Source organism: Corvus kubaryi, unplaced genomic scaffold (genome assembly GCF_017639235.1).
Source record: "Corvus kubaryi isolate FWS band 111438036 unplaced genomic scaffold, C.kubaryi_AGA036_p1.0 37135, whole genome shotgun sequence".
NCBI lineage: Eukaryota > Metazoa > Chordata > Aves > Passeriformes > Corvidae > Corvus > Corvus kubaryi.
Genome location: NW_024581035.1, coordinates 166,350 through 185,134, shown reverse-complemented (window position 1 = coordinate 185,134; position 18,785 = coordinate 166,350). Strand labels below are relative to the sequence as shown.

Below are 18,785 nucleotides of genomic sequence, written 5' to 3'. Positions count from 1 at the left end.
GGAGGGTTCTCAGCTTCCTCTGGCTCCTTGTCTCCTGTGTGACCCATTGGAGCTACACCCCGCAGATTTGTTTAGGGAATGGCAAAGTCTCCTGCAGACAAAGCTGAGCAGATGTGATGTAGTTCCAGCAGTGTTCCTGACATGTTCCCATGCCCTGAACGCAGACACTGCTCTGTGGTGGTGTCACCACTCGTCACCTCTCTGTGGTGTGGCAGCACAGATGCTGCTACACAATGTCAGCAAATTGCTGTGGGGCTCATTTGTTCCTCCCTTAACCCTCCTGTCTCCTGAAGAGGAAAGAAATATTTAGCTTCCTCACTCAAGACAGATGCAAAGCATGCCTGATTCTTATCTCTTCTCCTTCCCACTTTTCTCTTTACAATCCCCACAATTTCCGAATTTCTATCCCCATGTTGAAAATAACGAGAACAGATTCTAAATGATGATGCTTTGTTTGGCAGTACACCATTTTGTTAATTTTGATGTTATTGCCAGGATTATTAACCACTGAAATCCATAATTTCACAACCTGGACAGGACGTAAGTGATTTGGAAGCCACAAGTTACTTGCCACTGATTGAGTAATGTTCCACATAGTTAATTGTGCTTCAGAAGAATGGATGGGTTATGATCTCGCTGTCATGTTTTCCAACTAATGCTTGGCTCCCTCCAGAAGCCCTGGGGTTGGAGACCAAATATGTAGGAGCTGCTTTTCTGTGATGATGATAATTGTAGTTTGGCACCTCTGAGAAAACAGAGCATGTCCTTTTCATCTTGAAGGACCAGGTTTTTTTTAAGGGAAGCTTAATAATGCAGATAGGGAATCAGTGGTCTTTTGTTAGTTCCTGTAACTTTTATTGATTTCATGGAGATTTAGGGACCTTTTTGAGAATCCCTATTTGTGTCTTTAGCTGTAAAAAATACAGAGTGATTTCTAAAATTCCTTTGGAAGTGCACTTAAACATTAGTTCAAGAACAGCCAGTTGTTTAAATCCATCCCATTCAAGAAAGCTCATATGTCTGCAAGGAATTTAAGCAGGTGTAGAAGCTCTATCCATACAAAGGGATCTTCGCAAGTCAGAGCTCTGTAGCTATTTAATGAATCACACACTGATAAATGCTAAATGTGTTTCCCTTTCTCCTGAACAACTAGTGTTTCTCAAAGAATCAGAATTTTATTTTTAATCTTTAAAGTGTAATCTTCATTTTCCAGGGGGTGTTTGTCCTTAAATCCCTTCTCACAGGGTATGTGATGCTGATATCACTATTAAATAAATGTTTTCAGACGGGGGGGAGAGACCCCCACAGAAGGCAGCATACGGTGCTGATGGTATCTCTACCTAGGTTCCATTAATGTGTTAGGAGCTGTTGGATATGTTGAGCACACACTGCCAAAACTTTGTGTGTGTCCCATTTACACCTCACTTACTCTTACCCAGCTCACTCCATTACATGAGTCATTTTTGTGGTATTTTGTCTGGGATCAAAATCACCTACTAGCATCTTAAATAAGGCACAGCTTCATTAATACATTAACATTTTATAGCAAATATTTTATTTACGCTTTGTCTGCTTTTATACATAGTTGCTAGACATGTAAGAGACTCTGTTTCTTGATTTTTGTTGGACCAGCAGCGAGAGGGCACCTGTTTCCATTCCCTCCTCTATTTTATGCTCCATTTTATTTCCAGGGATGTTGCACCACAGCCCCAGTTCCTGTGAGGCTTTTGGACACTGCCTCAATACAAGCAGCAAAGCAAGATGTGAGTGAGGAGCAGTGTGAATGAGAGTAAGGAGAGATTAGGGAGTGCGGCAGTGACATCCAAGAGAGCACTACTTGTTTTGCTAAGCCGGATTTAGGAGGGAAATAAAGAAGCATTTTTCCAAATCTCTTCATTATTCATTGCACAGTGGCCTAGAAACAGATGTGCTGTTAACCTCTGTCCCATATTAACTCCAGTTTGTTCCCTTCTCTGCTGTGGGAGGCTGAGGGAGAGGAAGAAATGCAGCAGGGTGGTGCGAGGGGGCTTCGCACTGTCTGTGCCATGGTGTCTTGCAACCATCAAATGTGACACAGAGAGGTCCCCAATTCCATTGCATTGCTGCTCCACAGAGCAGCCTTACATTTCTCCTAGCCCTTGCCTAATTTGGGCAGGGGGCAAAGGTAGCAACTCAAATCCATTGCTTCAGGAGCAGAGACCTCCCTGTGATGTACCACAGAGCTTCATCAAGTACCGTTAGTGACGGGACAAGAGGGAGGGGCCTCAAGTGGTGCTGAGGGGAGGCTTAGGTTGGATAGTAGGAGAAATTTCTTCACCCAAAGGATTGTCAAGCTCTGGAACCACCTGAAGCTCAAGTCACCACCCCTGAGAGATTTAAAAGACATGTAGATGTGGCACTCAGGGACATGGTTTAGTGGTGGAATTGGCATTTTCAGGTCACTGGTTGGACTCAATCCTAGAGGTCTTTTCCAACCATGGGTTGTAGTGAGCTGGTCACGTACCTCCTGAAGTTGCTTTGTTCCTTTTGAGTTCCAACGTATGGTGCTTTGAATGCAGACATTTTACTTCACTTTTTAATGCTGTACTATACAGTGTGTACTATCTCTGATGTGGTAGTTAAAAATTGTCACAGAACTGACTGACAGCCCTGCAACGCTGCTCTCCACTCTTTCTCCCTGTGCTACAACAGCACACCTACATCCACTCAGATACTGGCAGTGAAAGCAGTTCCTTTCTATGTGGAATCTCCCCTGTGAGTAAACAAAGATGTTCCATTTCCCCATGTTGTCAGTCAAGAACCTGTCATCTGGGACCCAGGTTAATGCAATACCTCATTATCTTAATCCATTATTTCTTTAGAAACCGTACACAGTGCATTTGTCTCGATCAAAACTGAACTTGCATGTTGTGGTCAGTTCTGAGAAAGGGATTTTAATATATTTCTCAGGTGAATCGGGCAGTAGAAAGAAAATCCAGTAGCCAGCAATATGTGACAGAACTCATACATAACTGCTGGCAATCACTGTAAATAAGTAGGTGCCTGTAAGCACTGTATTTTAACAGGTCCAGTTACAAACTGGTTTAGCATCAGGGTGAGGCTCATTTGCATCCTGCCACATCTTCTATCAGGACTAAAAAGCCCATTTTGAGCTTTAGCTGTGTTGTGCGACAGACATAGCTCCATTCCTGCTCAAAGGGATGAGCAACACAAAAAACTCAGAAACTGGTATCAAAGTGTCAGAAGGACAAAAGAACTGGAGGTCAGTGGGATGCTCAGGCTGAAAACTGTGCAGAACCCAGAAGACAGCATCTCTTGGCTCCCAGCCCTCCCTTCCTTTCAAGGCAATGTTATTCCTCTTCCTAATGATTCAGTGCCACTGCTGTTGCTAGAACGTGTCAGCCCAGAAAACCAGCAATATTGTTGAAGAGTCAAAATGGGTCTTTTTTTGTCCCCATAAAGCTGTTCTTCATATTATCAGGGCTGTAGCTTTTCTGGGAAAATTACTCTGGGGTGCCATGAAGAAATTGTGGGTGGTGTCTGTCTCAGGATACCTGTAGGGACAGCAGTAATGGGCATCACTCTCTCGCTGCCAAGAACGAGACCTTAAACAAGAGGGGTCTGTGTGGGCACTGCAGACTCTGTAAAACTTAAACTTAGGTTGCTTAAGTGAATGACACACTCAGTACTGAGTAACACCTTATCATTTCATATGCAGCAGAATCAAATGCCACTGGTTGAAATGCATAATTAAACTCTAAAGACCTACACCAGGTATCCTGCTGTCTTGGTTTGCTGTGCAATAGACCAGGGATGAAGGAAGAGATAATAATTTCCTTTTGATGCACATGTACACGTTTTAAAATGATGTTATGTGATAGAATGCATTAAGTGAGAACAAATAGAATAACAAAGTTGAGATGAAACAGAAATAATCATCCACAAATATTTCTTAATTAATCAGCATTTCCCAATGAACCTCCACATGAAAAAAAGGAGTTTGATGCATTAATTCATAGACTCATTTTGATACTTTGATGACTGAGCAAAAATTTATGTAGAAGCATATTCAGTTGAAATTGATGGAATTATCCTTTTATTTAAATCAGTACATATTGATTAAGGGGTGCAGAATCTGTTCTCTGTCCTGTAATAGAATCTTGGAGACAGTTGAGCTTGAGAGCAGCATCTCACAGAGCTGGATAATATTTCTATTATCAATACTAAAGGGAGGCTGTGGGTGTTACCACTTGATCATCATACTCTCACAATAATAATTTATCTCTCATTTTAAATTGCTGTCTTTAAAACTTATCCAAGGATTCAAAAGAAACTGAATGGCCTGTGATACACTTATGCTCACTAAAGAAGTGGAACTACGATGTTCTCCAATGTCACACTCAGAAATGGTGTGTTTATGTAGTTGTTCAGTGGTTAATAAAAAATCACAGCTGTCACAAAGCTTGCATCTTGTGAAGGTATCTAAAACACTTCAGATGGCTCTGAAGCATGAAGAACATAGTCCTAATTTTTTTTTCAATGTCATAATGTTCTTTGATTATAAAGCAATTAACTCTCTCAAATGATGCCATATAAGCCCATCATGTGGTAGTTGTTAACCTGTATTTTACATCTTGTCATTGTGCCCTCAGTCGTCCTTGCTGTCAATTCAAGGTCATTTTACAGCATTTGGGTTGATACAGGCTCTAAGTGCTGGATGTATGAATAATAGATAAGGACAGTTTTAATTCAGAAATGGTACTAAATGCTCAAAATGAGTACTTTAATTAGAGAGTAATGTAAGACAATAACTGTTTGGCTGCTACCTTAAGGGCTGCCATCAAGTATGCCATTTTTATGAGAGATGTCTTCTTATGAAAGGCAACCATATAATAAATATCTTTCACATCCCTTAGGTGCAGTCACTGAATAAATTCTTCCTGTATGAAGATGAACCAGCTTTCTTAAACTGTCACAGAATTAGGTGGAAAATATTTCACACATGTACATGGCAGGTTTTTATTTTCAGTCACATAAAAACACCTGTGTTATTAGCAATTAATATATTCTTTTAGACAGAATGAGACACCTTGAAGTTTTGCCCTGTCTGTAACAGTGACTAATCTGGGATGTTAGGAGACTCTGGCGCGCTGTTCTCCCCAGCACAGCAGAGAGCAGAGGCTGGAATGAAGGCATCTCTGCTTTACAAACTGGTGTGTGCCGTGTCCCTGTCCAGCAGGCATGCTGGTCCTGCTCCAGCCTCACTTTGGGAGTACCCGAGGGGGGGATTCTTCAGCGTGCACTTTTTAAACTCCATTTATCTCCTTTTCCTCTGTTTTTTTCTCCTGCAAAAATGACCAAAGCAGGACTAAAAATTCATCTCTAACTAATCACGGAGTCATTTTAGGTTTCTTTCCCTTGTAACGTGGTGATTAGGTGTCATATCCGCTGGGATCTGTTGTTGCTGAGAGCCCAGAATTTGGTGGTGAGGTCTGAATTTGTGGTTGGCATGCAAAGCATTTAGTCGAATTGTTTTCTTTCCATGTCACTCCCATGTAGACATGAAACCGCGAGCACCGATTATGCAATCACACATTTTCCCCCTTTTTCCTAAATGAATTACAGTGATAAAGCTGGAAACGTTGGGCTCTGTTTCCACAGCTGCAGCAAACTGGGAGCAAAAAAAACAATAGCTGCATATACACATGTGCGTTCCAGCTGCTGCCAGTTCCCACATTCTCCCTTATCCTTGCTGTCCTCCCATTGGAGCAGATAAATTGCCTCAGTGATAGGAAAGGTCAGTAGCAGATAGGCTGCCAGTTTAATAATGTTTTGTAGAAAATTGGAATTAGTGTATGAAAATACTAATTGTAGCTTAATGTGGAGGGTGATTTAAAGTTCAAGCTTCTGGAACCAGGCAGAGCAACCCCAAGGAAATGCAGATGAAGGTTTCTGTTTCTTTTCCCTCCCAGCTTGGTCCCATAGTCAGGTATTTTTCCTTTAAAGCTCACAACTCTGGAGACAACAGTTGCTTTCCCACTGTTCGCTGAGCTCTGCCTCACTCCTGGGGTGCCAGTTGCATCTGCAGGAGTTGGGAAGATAAAAGAGAGGGGATCTGGTGCATATCCTGGAGATGCAAAGTTGTTGAAATATAGAGCTATGGAGAACAGCATTTTGTGGCGTGGCTCCCCAGTTTTCAAGCATTTCTCGGTGTCAGGTGGTAAAAATCCCTTTCACAGGATAAATAATATTGGGGTGTAAGGACATTATTTAAATGACCAAATGGCAGCGCTGGTGTGAGATCAGAATTTTGAAATGATTCTGGGGTTGAGTTCATTTTGAGATCAAAATCCAAATCGCATTTGGTTAAACAAGGATACATCAACTCCTGTAGGTCCTTGGGAAAAGGTCATGGAACAAAACTGGTAACATTATTACTCTGCAAGTAAATTGCTACTTTATTTTTCTTTTCCTGAATTTGATGGAAGAGCCTTAACTGATTTAAAACGACAATGAAAAACTTGAAAGTAGGGCAAGATACAGAATCTTCCAAATGGCATATTTGCAATAGCATTGCCAGAGTGATAAAACAGTAAATAATGTGAGTTAGATTTTTTTATGTAAACACTTGGTTTAGAAGTAGATACTTCTTCTGCTCTGATTTATAAGCACATAAAAATTCAAGGGATAGAGCTGAGGATGAAATGAGTGTGTGTGTATGTCTGAGTGAACACTTCAGGTCTGATTTGTGTGGGCTGACACAGTGAAAGTCTGTGAAGGTTTGGAGTTTGCATTTAGTCTTTAATGTTGCATTTCTTCTCTGATCCATTTACACTCATAACCCACCTTCACCAAAATTCCCAAGTCATCAGCCAGAAGATAAAAATGGTTAAGTGATAGATAATAAATGATAGATTCAATATAGAAAACTGTCTTTTTCTGCTGTTTTTGAAAGCTGAACTATGCACTTACATAGTGTAGGCTCAGGGCTCCTTGGGATAGGCTCTGAGCAGACTTTGTTGCATGACAACTTCTATGCTGGCATTTAGAAGTGTATCCCATGGGGTCATACACAGTTGCCATAGATTGTAAACACTGAAGGAATGGGATAGATGGGGCATAGTTTAACACGGTCCTATCCAGAGCAGAGACTCAAATGTGCTTCCTTAAGGAGTGCCGAGGTGCCACTGTCTGCTTTGGCTCACGTGGGAGCTTGGCAGTTGGAAATCAGCAAAGTCAAGACTTGTCATCAGTCTCTTAGGAAAAGAATGGAAATAAGAAGGACATGAACATTTAGGAGACATTTTGCTTCTCAGCAAATTGACTTAATAGCAGTGAGAGAGAAGCATTGTGGCTACTCACTCTGACTTTGTTGTCATCAGTCTGAAGGGACCAGCACTTGCTGATGGCTTGGAAGCAAGTCATGTCAGGCTGTGATGGCTTTATATGCATCTCATTTAAATCAGCTCAGCTCTACGCTCTGCCCCAGTGTCTCCTGGATCAACCCACCCCTTCTCCAGCTTTACTCTGAGTTTAGGTTTAAAAACCTCAGCATAATCAGCATGAAACATTTCGTTTTTATGGCAGATATTTCTGCTGCAGAGTCATTTTTGTGTGATTTTTTCACACTGGTCCATATCCAACATGCCCATGATTGGCATCCCCCTGCCCTGCTCTTCACCAGCCTGCGTGGAAGACTGAAAGCAGAAGAGCTTCTGAACATCTCCTGTTTCCCTCACAAGCACCTTACAGAACTCAGAACAACTTTGAGGTGACTGAGAGTGAACATCCCTGCCCAAAAGAACAGCTTTTTCCAAACATGTAGACCCTGTGGGCTCCATGCTAAAGCCTGAGTCTGCTATAAAATGTTGTGTCTGTTTTCTCCTACTGGTGATTGCGTCCTACTTCTGATGATTTGCTGGTGACAAATAGAATGTTGGGGTCCTTCTCCTCAGTAAGTTGGACCTCTGAGAACTGGGAGCCCCCAAGATCACAGATTTCTCCATTTTTCACTCACCTGGAATTCCTCTATTTTAGCTGTTGTGTTATACAAGTAGTTTCAGGTAAGGTGTCAAAGACTGTTCCTTAGTGACCCCGAAATCTATGTTCTAGACTGGTATCTCCTTGTATTTTATTATTTTTAACAAGAAAATGCACAATTGTCAATAATGATCCTTTTGATTTATGTAGCACGCAGACCTCAGTGCTGTCACTCTCTGTGCAACTCCTGGCACATGTGGGGTTTTTATTTAAAATATTCTTTTCTAAATCCTAGACTAGAGTTTATTATTTTAAAAATTGAGATTTTTTTCAACATATCCTGAGCTAGCAAGCATAATAAAAATACATTTTCCACATGTAATAACTAGAGCTATGCAAGCAAAAGTTCCTGAAATTAGAAACTTCCAACTGAGCTTCTTTGTTAATCTTCAGTGAGCCTTAAAAGAATCTCAGTTTGAAGACAATTAATGCAGTATTGAAAAATTGTGAGAGCTTGAAATCAATAGTGTTGTACATGCTCATTATGAAATTAGAAACATCCCAGCTTCTTCCTCAGTGCAGAACCCACCCTGAAGTTAAGGGGGAAAACACTCAATAGAAAACTCCTTAGGGAAAGATTTTTTAAGGAAAGCTGGTTTGGCCTACATATGTGTGAGGCTGCGTAGGGGATGTGAGGCGTGCCAGGAGAATCTCTTCCCCTCCACAGACCTTCAGTCCCGCTCTCTGCTGCGGGGGAATAGCAGTGAAAACGTGCACAGATTCTGTCACCGATCTCCTGCTCTGCGGATGAGAGCTGGAAACTAATTCGGTTCTGAGGGCATCAGAAGGGGGAAGTGAAGCCTCCCACTGTTGGCACATTCCTCAGGCTCAGATCTCATTGACTCCAGTGTGCCCGTGGTGCTTTACATCCATAACACTCCAGCACTTCAATGTACAGTTGACCTTCAGCAACTTAATGGTCTCTACACCTTGAGACTGGAGGTAGGAGCGACGTGAAAGCCACTGCCTGAGCTTTGTGTCACTCTAAACTAAAACAGGAAGGGAGCTCTTGTTGAAAAGGGGTGTCATGAACTCATACTCAGGAACTCGTAATCTGCTTATTTATTTATTTATTTAAAAAATCCTCTGAAATATTTCTCTGAGCATCCAAGAGGCAAAGGGCTATGAAGTCATAAGGATGCTCCCAGAGGGAGGCTGTTGCTTTAAAGTTTCCCCTACAAACAAGAAAACAGCTCAGTGTGTCAGTGAGCCAGCACCAAGCAGCTGCCTTGGCTGCAACACTTATCACAGTAGGTTTACTGTGAACATCTGAATAACACACCAAGAAAACAAAAACAAGAGTGGAAAATGCACAAAGAGCCATCCCTGTGTAGCAAGGAGAAATTAATTTTCGATGTGCGTCTTATTGGCTGAACATTTCGCACAAATTTTACTTAGTTCCTTGTTCTTCAAATTTCAGATTTCATGTATTCTAAAGGAGACACCTGTGATCCAGAAACTCAGAGGAGTAGGGAGAAGGAGAGCACAGCACATGCATATAAAGTATTCCCAAGTCTTGAACCCCTACTCTTTATACAGACTCTAACCAGTTTATTGCTTTTATGTAAATAATGCCCATGAAGGTCAAAGTCTAAAAAACAATGAAATTAGATTCTGTGGCCTCTCAGCATTTGCTTAGATTTCACTGGTTAGTAGTGCTGAAATTGTAATAATGAATTCCAGACTGTTCATAGTCCTAACTTGCTTTCTGCATCTGGGATTAAATTCAACCTATTTATTCTAAAAAATGGAAGCAATATGAAATCTATAGGACGTATCTCACAGAGGTTTCATGGCAGTTGGTAAGCTCATGACTTTCTCTGCTAGAGAATTCCCCCAAAATCAGCATCTGCCTCTTAATCCCTTTATGTTTTGCCTGGGTCAGTTTTTTTTCCCTCTTGCACAGTCTAAGAACAGTTTCAAAACAGTCTTTTTGAGACACACTTCCTGTTGCTATTAATGCCATTTGCTTCCATATCATCCCTGTTTTCTGCTCAGATTACTTTGCTTTCCTATAAATGCTCTGCAAGTCCCTTGAAAATGAAATACTTTCACTGAAAAAGAAATATTGGCAACATCGTGGATCAATTAGAAAGGCACGTCATGCAGAAAAGTGAACAAATCTTGACCATTTTTGTAATGGTGAACAATCTTCTGAAATCAGAGGTTGATATCTCTTTGAAGCATTTCTACACTTGAAATATTTTGACTTTAAATGTATTGGTTTGCAGATCCCTTTTTACACATTTGAGTATAAAAATGTGTCTCTTTGTCTGTGTGCCTATAGGTATATTCTGAAGCACAGCCATGCCAAAAATAGCACACAGACACACACACATCTGGGAAACACACCAAAGTCTCCTGCAAAAGGGCAGCAGCAGGGAATGTATGTGCATATAGAGGGATATATGTTATATGTGCATTGTTGCCAGCATATTGAATAACTTCCTGAGGGCACTGCTGAAACAAGATGCACTGCTGAATGCCTGTATGACTGAGGCTAATTCTTGATATTTTTTGGTTCGATATTTGTCAGATTAACAGTGTAGGAATTTCGTGCTTCAATCTCTAATTGAAAAGCCCTCGCTGGGGAATCTGCATGGTGCTTTAGGAATTCTTGACGGGAATTAACATTGTGGGACTATCATGCTTTCTGTGCAGGCGTTGCCAAGAGGCAAATTGGTTTGCAGTGTTTTGCACATTCTGTGTCCTGTTCCCCTCAGGCCCAGTTTCTCAGTTTCTAGAGGAGAAGGGTGGAAGGGTCTCTGTCACAACAGGATCCCTTTAGAGAAAATCCTGACCTCCAGCAAAATTAGCTTATTAGGGGAGAAACTGCCCAGCTGGGACTGGGGGCTGACCTTGTGTTCGAGGAGGCTGTCAGAGTTAAGAAAGCAGAAACTATTGACTAAAACAGCCGGATGGAGACAAGGACTTTTCCAGTTGGATCAAAAAATGGGAATTTACTGAAAGGATTTAACAAGGCAGAGAAAAGAGAAGGGGAAGGAAATGAAATGCCTTGTGGACATAGTTCCCTCAGTAGTCCCAAACACGGAATGAGCTCCAGTATGGGGCACTGCATGGCTTTCCTAGTTGTAGTTTACCTGTTTTAAGAGGAGATTATTGCAGCTGAACCCTGGGAAGGACGTGGGACTTGTGTGTGCATGACATTTCTTTTACAAAAGCAAAGTGTAGATCCCAGAAACCCATAATTTTCAGGGTGTGCTTTAACTCTCTCCTGCAGCATCTCCTGCGTTGTCAGCACCAGCCTGTGAGTTTGGGGACAATTGGGTGGCAGGGCTCCAGGTCCCCAGCCTGCCCAGAGACAATGCTGTGCCGAGGGGCCAGCGGGGGCAGAGCACAGCAGCAGCGCTGCAGCACGCTGGGTCCAGAGCAGCACAACACCCAGAGCTTCTGCAGGCAATTAGTGAGGCCGGAGCTTCTGGTTCCGTGGAAATTAGCTCCAGAATTAAATGGGAGTTACACAATCCTTACAGATTGCCAGCCATTAAAGACAGCTATGGCGCCTTCGAAGATCTTGGCCAGGAAGCCCTCATATGAAAGCAGACTTTAAGTTATTTATGGACAGGCAGAGCCTAATGGTTTTAATTTTCTAGATAGCTCAGGAGGCCAATCAGATTGACAACACCAGCAGAATATGTCAAGAAGCCCTAACTCCTGCAACCACAAATTAATAAAAACTGGTTTTGGGGGAGATACGCAGTATTGGTGGACCTGGCTGTTCTATGCATGGCTGAGAATGGAACCTATTCTCACACTCAGGGAGAAGTTGTCTTTGGTTTACTATCTGCTGTTACAGTCTATTCTTTAGTGACAAACTGATATAAATATATCGGCCCTTGATTTTTGATACTTACTGCTGCCCATGCTGGATTCATTTTCTAATCATATGGAGGCCATATGTATTCTTTACACATAGCCTGTACTGCACTGCAGAATTTATTATCCCATCCTTTAAACATACTGCTCTTACACACTCAAAGCCCAGCATTTTTATATGCTGTAGATACGTTCACCGTTAGCGAGTTACGAGGCACTGTAAAAATTCTATTTATCCACGTAATTTTCTATAGTCATTGTTAAATGGATACATGTGGAGGAAAAAAGGGCGCCTCAAAGTACCTGTGCTCCTGTATTTGTAGGTATTTTGAGTAGCTCAGATCATGGGGGGAAACGTTTCATGCAGCAGTGAGACGAGGAAAGATTTGATAGTGTGACCAAGCTGGTCTTTGAAAGCAGCACACACAGGCACAGAGAAGGCTGTGGCAGGCATAGGAATATTTTCTGTTAGGATTAGGGTGTCCCTGCACCTGAGCATTTCCTCCACCAGCCTGATGCCTGTCTCCTCCCGCCTCCAGGTACCAGATCCACACGGGGCTGCAGCACTCCATCATCCGGCCGACGCAGCCCAACTGCTTACCTCTGGATAACGTCACGCTACCTCAGAAGCTCAAGGAGGTCGGGTACTCCACTCACATGGTGGGCAAGTGGCACCTGGGCTTCTACCGCAGGGAGTGCATGCCCACGCAGAGGGGGTTCGACTCCTTCTTCGGCTCGCTCCTGGGCAGCGGCGACTACTACACCCACTTCAAGTGCGACAGCCCCGGGATATGCGGCTACGACCTGTATGAGAACGACAACGCCGCCTGGGACCATGACAATGGCGTCTACTCCACACAGATGTACACGCAGAAAGTGCAGCAGATCCTGGCTTCTCATAACCCCAGGAAACCCATATTCCTGTATATTGCCTACCAAGCTGTCCATTCGCCTCTTCAGGCACCGGGCAGGTATTTTGAACATTACCGCTCGATAAACAACATCAATAGGCGGCGATACGCAGCCATGCTGGCCTGCTTGGATGAGGCCATAAATAACGTGACCCTGGCTCTGAGGAAGTATGGCTACTACGAGAACAGCATTATCATTTATTCTTCTGATAATGGCGGGCAGCCAATGGCCGGAGGCAGTAACTGGCCTCTCCGAGGAAGCAAAGGCACCTATTGGGAAGGAGGTATCCGCGCTGTTGGGTTTGTGCACAGCCCCCTTCTGAAAAACAAAGGATCTGTGTGCAAGGAGCTGGTACACATCACGGACTGGTTCCCCACGCTGATCACCCTGGCGGAGGGGCAGATCGATGAAGACATCCAGCTGGATGGCTACGATGTGTGGGAGACCATCAGCGAGGGCAGGCGTTCCCCGCGGGTGGACATCCTGCACAACATCGACCCGATCTACACCAAAGCCAAGAACGGCTCCTGGGCTGCTGGCTACGGCATCTGGAACACTGCCATCCAGTCTGCCATCAGAGTGAATCACTGGAAACTGCTGACGGGAAACCCGGGATACAGCGACTGGGTGCCTCCACAGGCCTTCAGCAACGCGGGTCCCAACCGCTGGCACAACGAGCGCGTCTCCTGGTCAGCCGGGAAAACCGTGTGGCTCTTCAACATCACGGCCGACCCCTATGAGCGCGTGGACCTGTCTGCCAGGCACCCAGAGGTGGTGAAGCAGCTGCTGCGGAGGCTCTCGCAGTTCAACAAGACAGCGGTGCCTGTCCGCTACCCGCCCAAGGACCCTCGCAGTAACCCCAAGCTCAACGGAGGAGTCTGGGGGCCGTGGTTTAAGGAGGATGAAAAGAAAAAGAAATCAGATAAAAGCAAAGGTGCGAATAAGCAGAAGAAGAGCAAGAACAAGAAAAAAGCAAATCAGAAAAAGGGGCAGTCGTTTCATTGCCGGTCACGTCTTGCTGGTGGGTAAACTCTAAACAGGCTCCTTGGCCAGGTCTGAGTTAGCCTGGCCCAACTTCTTGAACTTCTGATGGAATAGACTAGAAATTCCAGTTCTGCACTATGGATGAAAGTTGTCATCTTTTAATTTTGTTTCTGATTTCACCAGCACAAGGTACCTTAACACTCTGAGTGACCATGTGACAGACTTTCTCCTCCAGAGGATGAGTGGTCCTCACCCATCACCGACACATTCCAGATAACAACAGTGATAACATCTTGTTTCAGGAAACTTAGCTTTTATGGACAAACAATGGTTCCTTGCCTTAATTAGATGGAATCTTTGGAGAGCATGGAGATGTTAATGGCAGATGTTCTCAAACTGACAGATGGTTCAGAGGGAGAAAGGAAAAACAAAACCTGAGAACTTCTGTGGGTCAGTAAGTGTTAGTCATCAACCTGTGACACGTTTTGATACAACACAGCAAAAACTGAAGCCATCAGGGTAACTTTCTAGAGGTGCTGGAGAGGGGGGCACGATAGGAGGAAAGGCTGCTTTAAATTAGATTTTGTCCATTTTAAATAAATCTGAAATATTTTTAACAGTTCCTAGATGTGCTGAGCTCCCCCCCATTTGCAGTAAAACTCATGACCAGTGAGCACACACCACGTGTAATTTATTACAGGCACAGACAAAAACACATCGCCAAAGTGAATGTAATATTTAAACATTTTAAGATAACTATACAACAATATGTAAAAGATATAATTTATTTTACAGCAAATCCTTATTTCTCTTCCATTAAAACTTCCTGCCTGATGCAAGGTACCCCTGTGGGTGCCAGGGTTGTTTGGGTTCTTTCAACTTCGATTTTTAAAATTTTATTTCCATCCTGTCATTCAGAGTTTATTTAACAGATCCATATCCTCAGAGTACTGTAAACCAAGGAAATACTGTATACACTGCTAGGATGAGGAAGGAGAACAATTCAGGTGCGTCACTGCATTATGTATTTGCCTCCAGTGGTTTTGAATGTAACAAAGGGTTTATTTAATTTAGGAGTCACATGAATATTGTTCAGTTTCTTTACAGAAGCTAGGCCATCTTGATGTTTGGGGGGAAAATCCTACTTTAAACCTTTTATTTATGTACCTATTAAAATATTTTATTTTTATGGCATTCATAAAAGTAGTCTGCCTCTTTTTTCATCCAAGATAGCAATTCTGGCCTAGTTTATTTTAAACAAACTCAAGTAAGCTGTTTTATTACTATTATTTTTGGTGCAGGGATGTTTTATGACATCTTGCTTCTGAAACAGAATTTCTTCTCCCAATACGTGTATCATTTGAGACATGCTTCAAAGTTTGCCCTTTTCCAAGGTGTCTGCATGGATGATGAATGCATGGACTGGCTGCACATTCCTGGTCATCTGTGGTAATTGATAAAATGCACACACACATACAGGCTTCAAGATGAATTATGTTAAGTAAAATTGATGATTCATTTGTTGATTGGCTATAATGTGTTTTGGTAAAATTTCAAATAAGCCTGCTTTTCTGCAGTGTGTCTCTTGACTCAGAAGTTACATAAATGGATTATGATTGAAAAATTGAGCATTCCTAAAATCAGTGTGCACAGAAATCTGAATGAAATCCAACTGTCCAGCACTCCAGCACCTCCTGACCTTTTCAAAAGGCAACTAACTGCAGGTATATACTGCCAAAACCCAGCAAACTGCGTACTTAAAGCTGTAAAGCAAAGTAAAGCTGCCATTAACAAAACACAGAAACCAGTCAGGCCGCTCTTAGAGTTACTTCTGCAATGAATATGCTGTGGAGAACACAGAATGGACTTCTTGGATAATTGCATGTAAATAATAATTATAGAAGGATGGTGTGTATCTGCAAAAGTGTTTAATATTGTCATCATTGTTTTTCATGGTGTGTGGTCCTTCAGATGACTAACTAATTTCTTAGAAATCTGTCTAGCTTTTCTTCACATTCACACTATCCAGTGAGTAATCAGGAACTCAGATGTTCTCGAAATTCTCACTTTTTTTTTTTAAATGTGCCATTGATGTCCTTAAAAGAAATGAGAATAACATCTTCAGATATTACACTCCAAAATGTGATATATAAAATTCATATCTGTGAGGAAATACATTTTCCAAGGTAATTTTAAAAAGGCCAAAATTAGGCGTATAAATTAAACTATATATGGAGAGACTAAGATACTAATTTATTTTGGCATAATAGCAGCAAGGCAGTGTGATAGAGTGTTATCCTCATAGAAGTAATTATTGCCCTTTTCCCTGAAAGTTTTACGGTGGCTTTGGCTTTCCTTGGACCAAAACAGCCAGAGAACATTATTCTCTGGCAACATTGTATTCTATAATTATCTATATCTGTTCTCTCTCAGGCACAATGGGAGTCCTTGAAAGTAACCGGTGCAAGGCGGAACAGTGGATCAGTTCTCTGTGTGTTAAAAAAATGTGCCACAGGAGTAAGTGTTTGTAGAGTACACAGTGGGAGTACATTTCCAATGAATTTGATAATTTGATCTAGTAGCGGGCAAAAGTTGGCTTTGAGGGGGGTAGAAAATGGTCACAGTTTAGCTGCATTCCTGAATTTTTTGCTGAAGTGCTCCTGACATGAAAATACAGTGTCTGCTCTCACACAGCCCTTGTTTTCTCCCTGCGGCGACACAACGGTCTCTGGTTTGTGGGGATGCTGCGTAGCTCTCAAACCCCACTCTCCGTCTGCAGAGCTCTCAGTGGCTCATACACCCTTCCAGCAGGATTTCACAGCTTATTTACATCTGCAGATATGTTACGTGCCCAGTCTCGGGCAAGGTTTGATAGGTAAACACTGAAAAAGAGACCTGGGGCAAGGCTGGATAGGTAGCAGTGGGGAGCATTTACTTACGATTTTTAAAGTTGTCTCAAGCTTTCTCCACACTCTGTGTGGGCACAAGGAAAAGGCAGGTTGAATACTAACTCTGATTTAGTCTTCGTGACAGCCACACCTTCAGGAGGGCCAGCCCTATTCTTCAGAAGAATGTTGTCTTTTCTAGGTTTTCTCTGTTTTATTTTAAAGCTCTTCACAAATAATTTTCTAATGGTAAGATAATTTTAGCATCATCAGCGACTTTTAAAGTTTTATTACCAATAATATCGTTATTATTATTGTTGTATTGTTGTTGTTATTTAGTTTGACATAAATTTGGAGACAAAACACTCTTCCAGCTACAGGTAAAGAGGAGTGGAAGGCAGTGCCAGGAATGGTGAGTAAACCAGAACTGTCAGTCCTTTCCTGTGGGTCACGCTGGGAGATGTGAGGGGATGGCTGTGCAGTTGTGAAGCTCAGCCAGACTTGCAGACTTCAGAGCGTGAAGGCAGGCACAACGAGGTACTCACTCAGCAAGGTTTAAACAACACCCAAAGTAAGGCACTTCACAAACTTAAACTTCGTAAACTTTAACTTAGCCAAACTTTAACTTACCCAGACACAACAAGGCACTTACTAAGGCATTGCTGGAGTGTTTTGGTCTGGTTTATAATGTGTTTTGAAAAGAAGGTAGGAGAAGAAAGAGAAGGGAGAAAGGTATCTAGGCAACCCCCTGGGACCCAGCATGGTCTGAGCTGCCTTTAAATCCAGGGCAGGGGAGCCCCTCAGAACACGGGCCGGGCCGTGTCCTTTGCTCGGCTCTGCTCCTCTGGGGCCTCCCTAGGCCTGGCTGTGCTGTGGCCCATGTGGGCAGATGGCGCCATTTTGAGTGAGGGGGACAGTCCAACATGTTGGGTAAGGGCGGGGGGGAAACAGTCTTCCATTTTGTGTCAGGCTGTGGGGCCACTCCGCCATTTTGTGGCTGCCTGTGGATCACTGCTGTGTTATGTCAGGCTGTGAGTTACTCTGCCGTGTTGTGTCACGGCATGACATGGGCCATGGGGCACTCCACCATTTTGAGGCAGGCCTTGGGTCACTCTGCCATTTTGTGTCAGTCCGTGGGGTCATGCCGCCATTTTGTGTCTGGCTCTTGGTCTCTCCGCCATTTTGTGTAAGGGCGTTGAGGAAGGTCAGTGTGCCATTTTGTGTAAGGGCATGGTTCACTCCGCCGTTTTGTATCAGCCCATGGGATCACTCTGCCATGTTGTGTCAGGCTATGGGTCACTCTGCCATTTTGTGTCAGCATGGGGTCACTCTGCCATGTTGTGTCAGGCTGTGGGTCACTCCGCCATTTTGTGTAAGGGCACTGGGGGAGGTAATTTTACCATTTTGGGTAAGGACATGATTCGCTCTGCCATTTTGTGTCAGGCCTTGGGTCACTCCACCATTTTGTGTCAGATACTAAATTCCTTCCAGTGGCATTCTTCGGTGCAAATGGGGGTGCTGGATCTCCCAGGTTCTAGTCTGGATGCGGTCCAGGAAATCTCTGAGAAAGGAAAGAAAGAAAATGACTTTTAGTATCTTTTATAGGATTTTTTTCAGGTAAGGAGATGTATGAACAAAGGACTGTTGCTTTGCTGGCTATTGATGTGTACTATACCCAAGTCCTGGAAGAAGTACGTGTTGGTTTTCAGTATGTAACACTCCCAGATTAATTAACTCCCAGGTTCCTTTTGTCATCTGCCTTTAAACCCAGTGAGTATTCATCAGCGGCATTGAGGTAAAGTGAGTAAAATCTGGTTTACTTCCTACTACAGACACTATTAATTATAGAACCAGTGTTAGGTCCACTTGTCCAAAAGATAACATTAGCTCAGACAAAGACACTGGAACATACAATGTAATGTGCCTGTTTGCTACTGACTTAATCAGCTGTACTCTCAGGACAGCAGGAGCTTTTCTATTGCCATTCTCCATCCTTTATTTTCCCCTTTCCAAGAACAGGCAGAGAATGTGTATTCCCATGGGGAAAAAAAGATTATAAGATTTAATGTAGCAGTTAAATAACACAAGATCCACTTCAGCATCCCATTCCTGTTCAGAGGAGTACTC

The 18,785-nt window shown here is 42.9% G+C and overlaps 1 protein-coding gene across 2 annotated transcripts in view; it reads left to right on the top strand.

Annotated features, from left to right (window-relative positions):
• Window positions 1-14,967, top strand: part of ARSJ (arylsulfatase family member J) — a 50,898-nt gene extending 35,931 nt beyond the window's left edge. For both annotated transcript variants that reach the window (XM_042021359.1, XM_042021358.1), the window contains exon 2: window positions 12,417-14,967. In XM_042021359.1, coding sequence (XP_041877293.1) covers window positions 12,417-13,818 — 1,402 coding nt within the window. In that variant the 3' untranslated portion in view covers window positions 13,819-14,967. The remainder of the gene's footprint in view (window positions 1-12,416) is intronic.
• The last annotated feature ends 3,818 nt before the right edge of the window (window positions 14,968-18,785 follow it).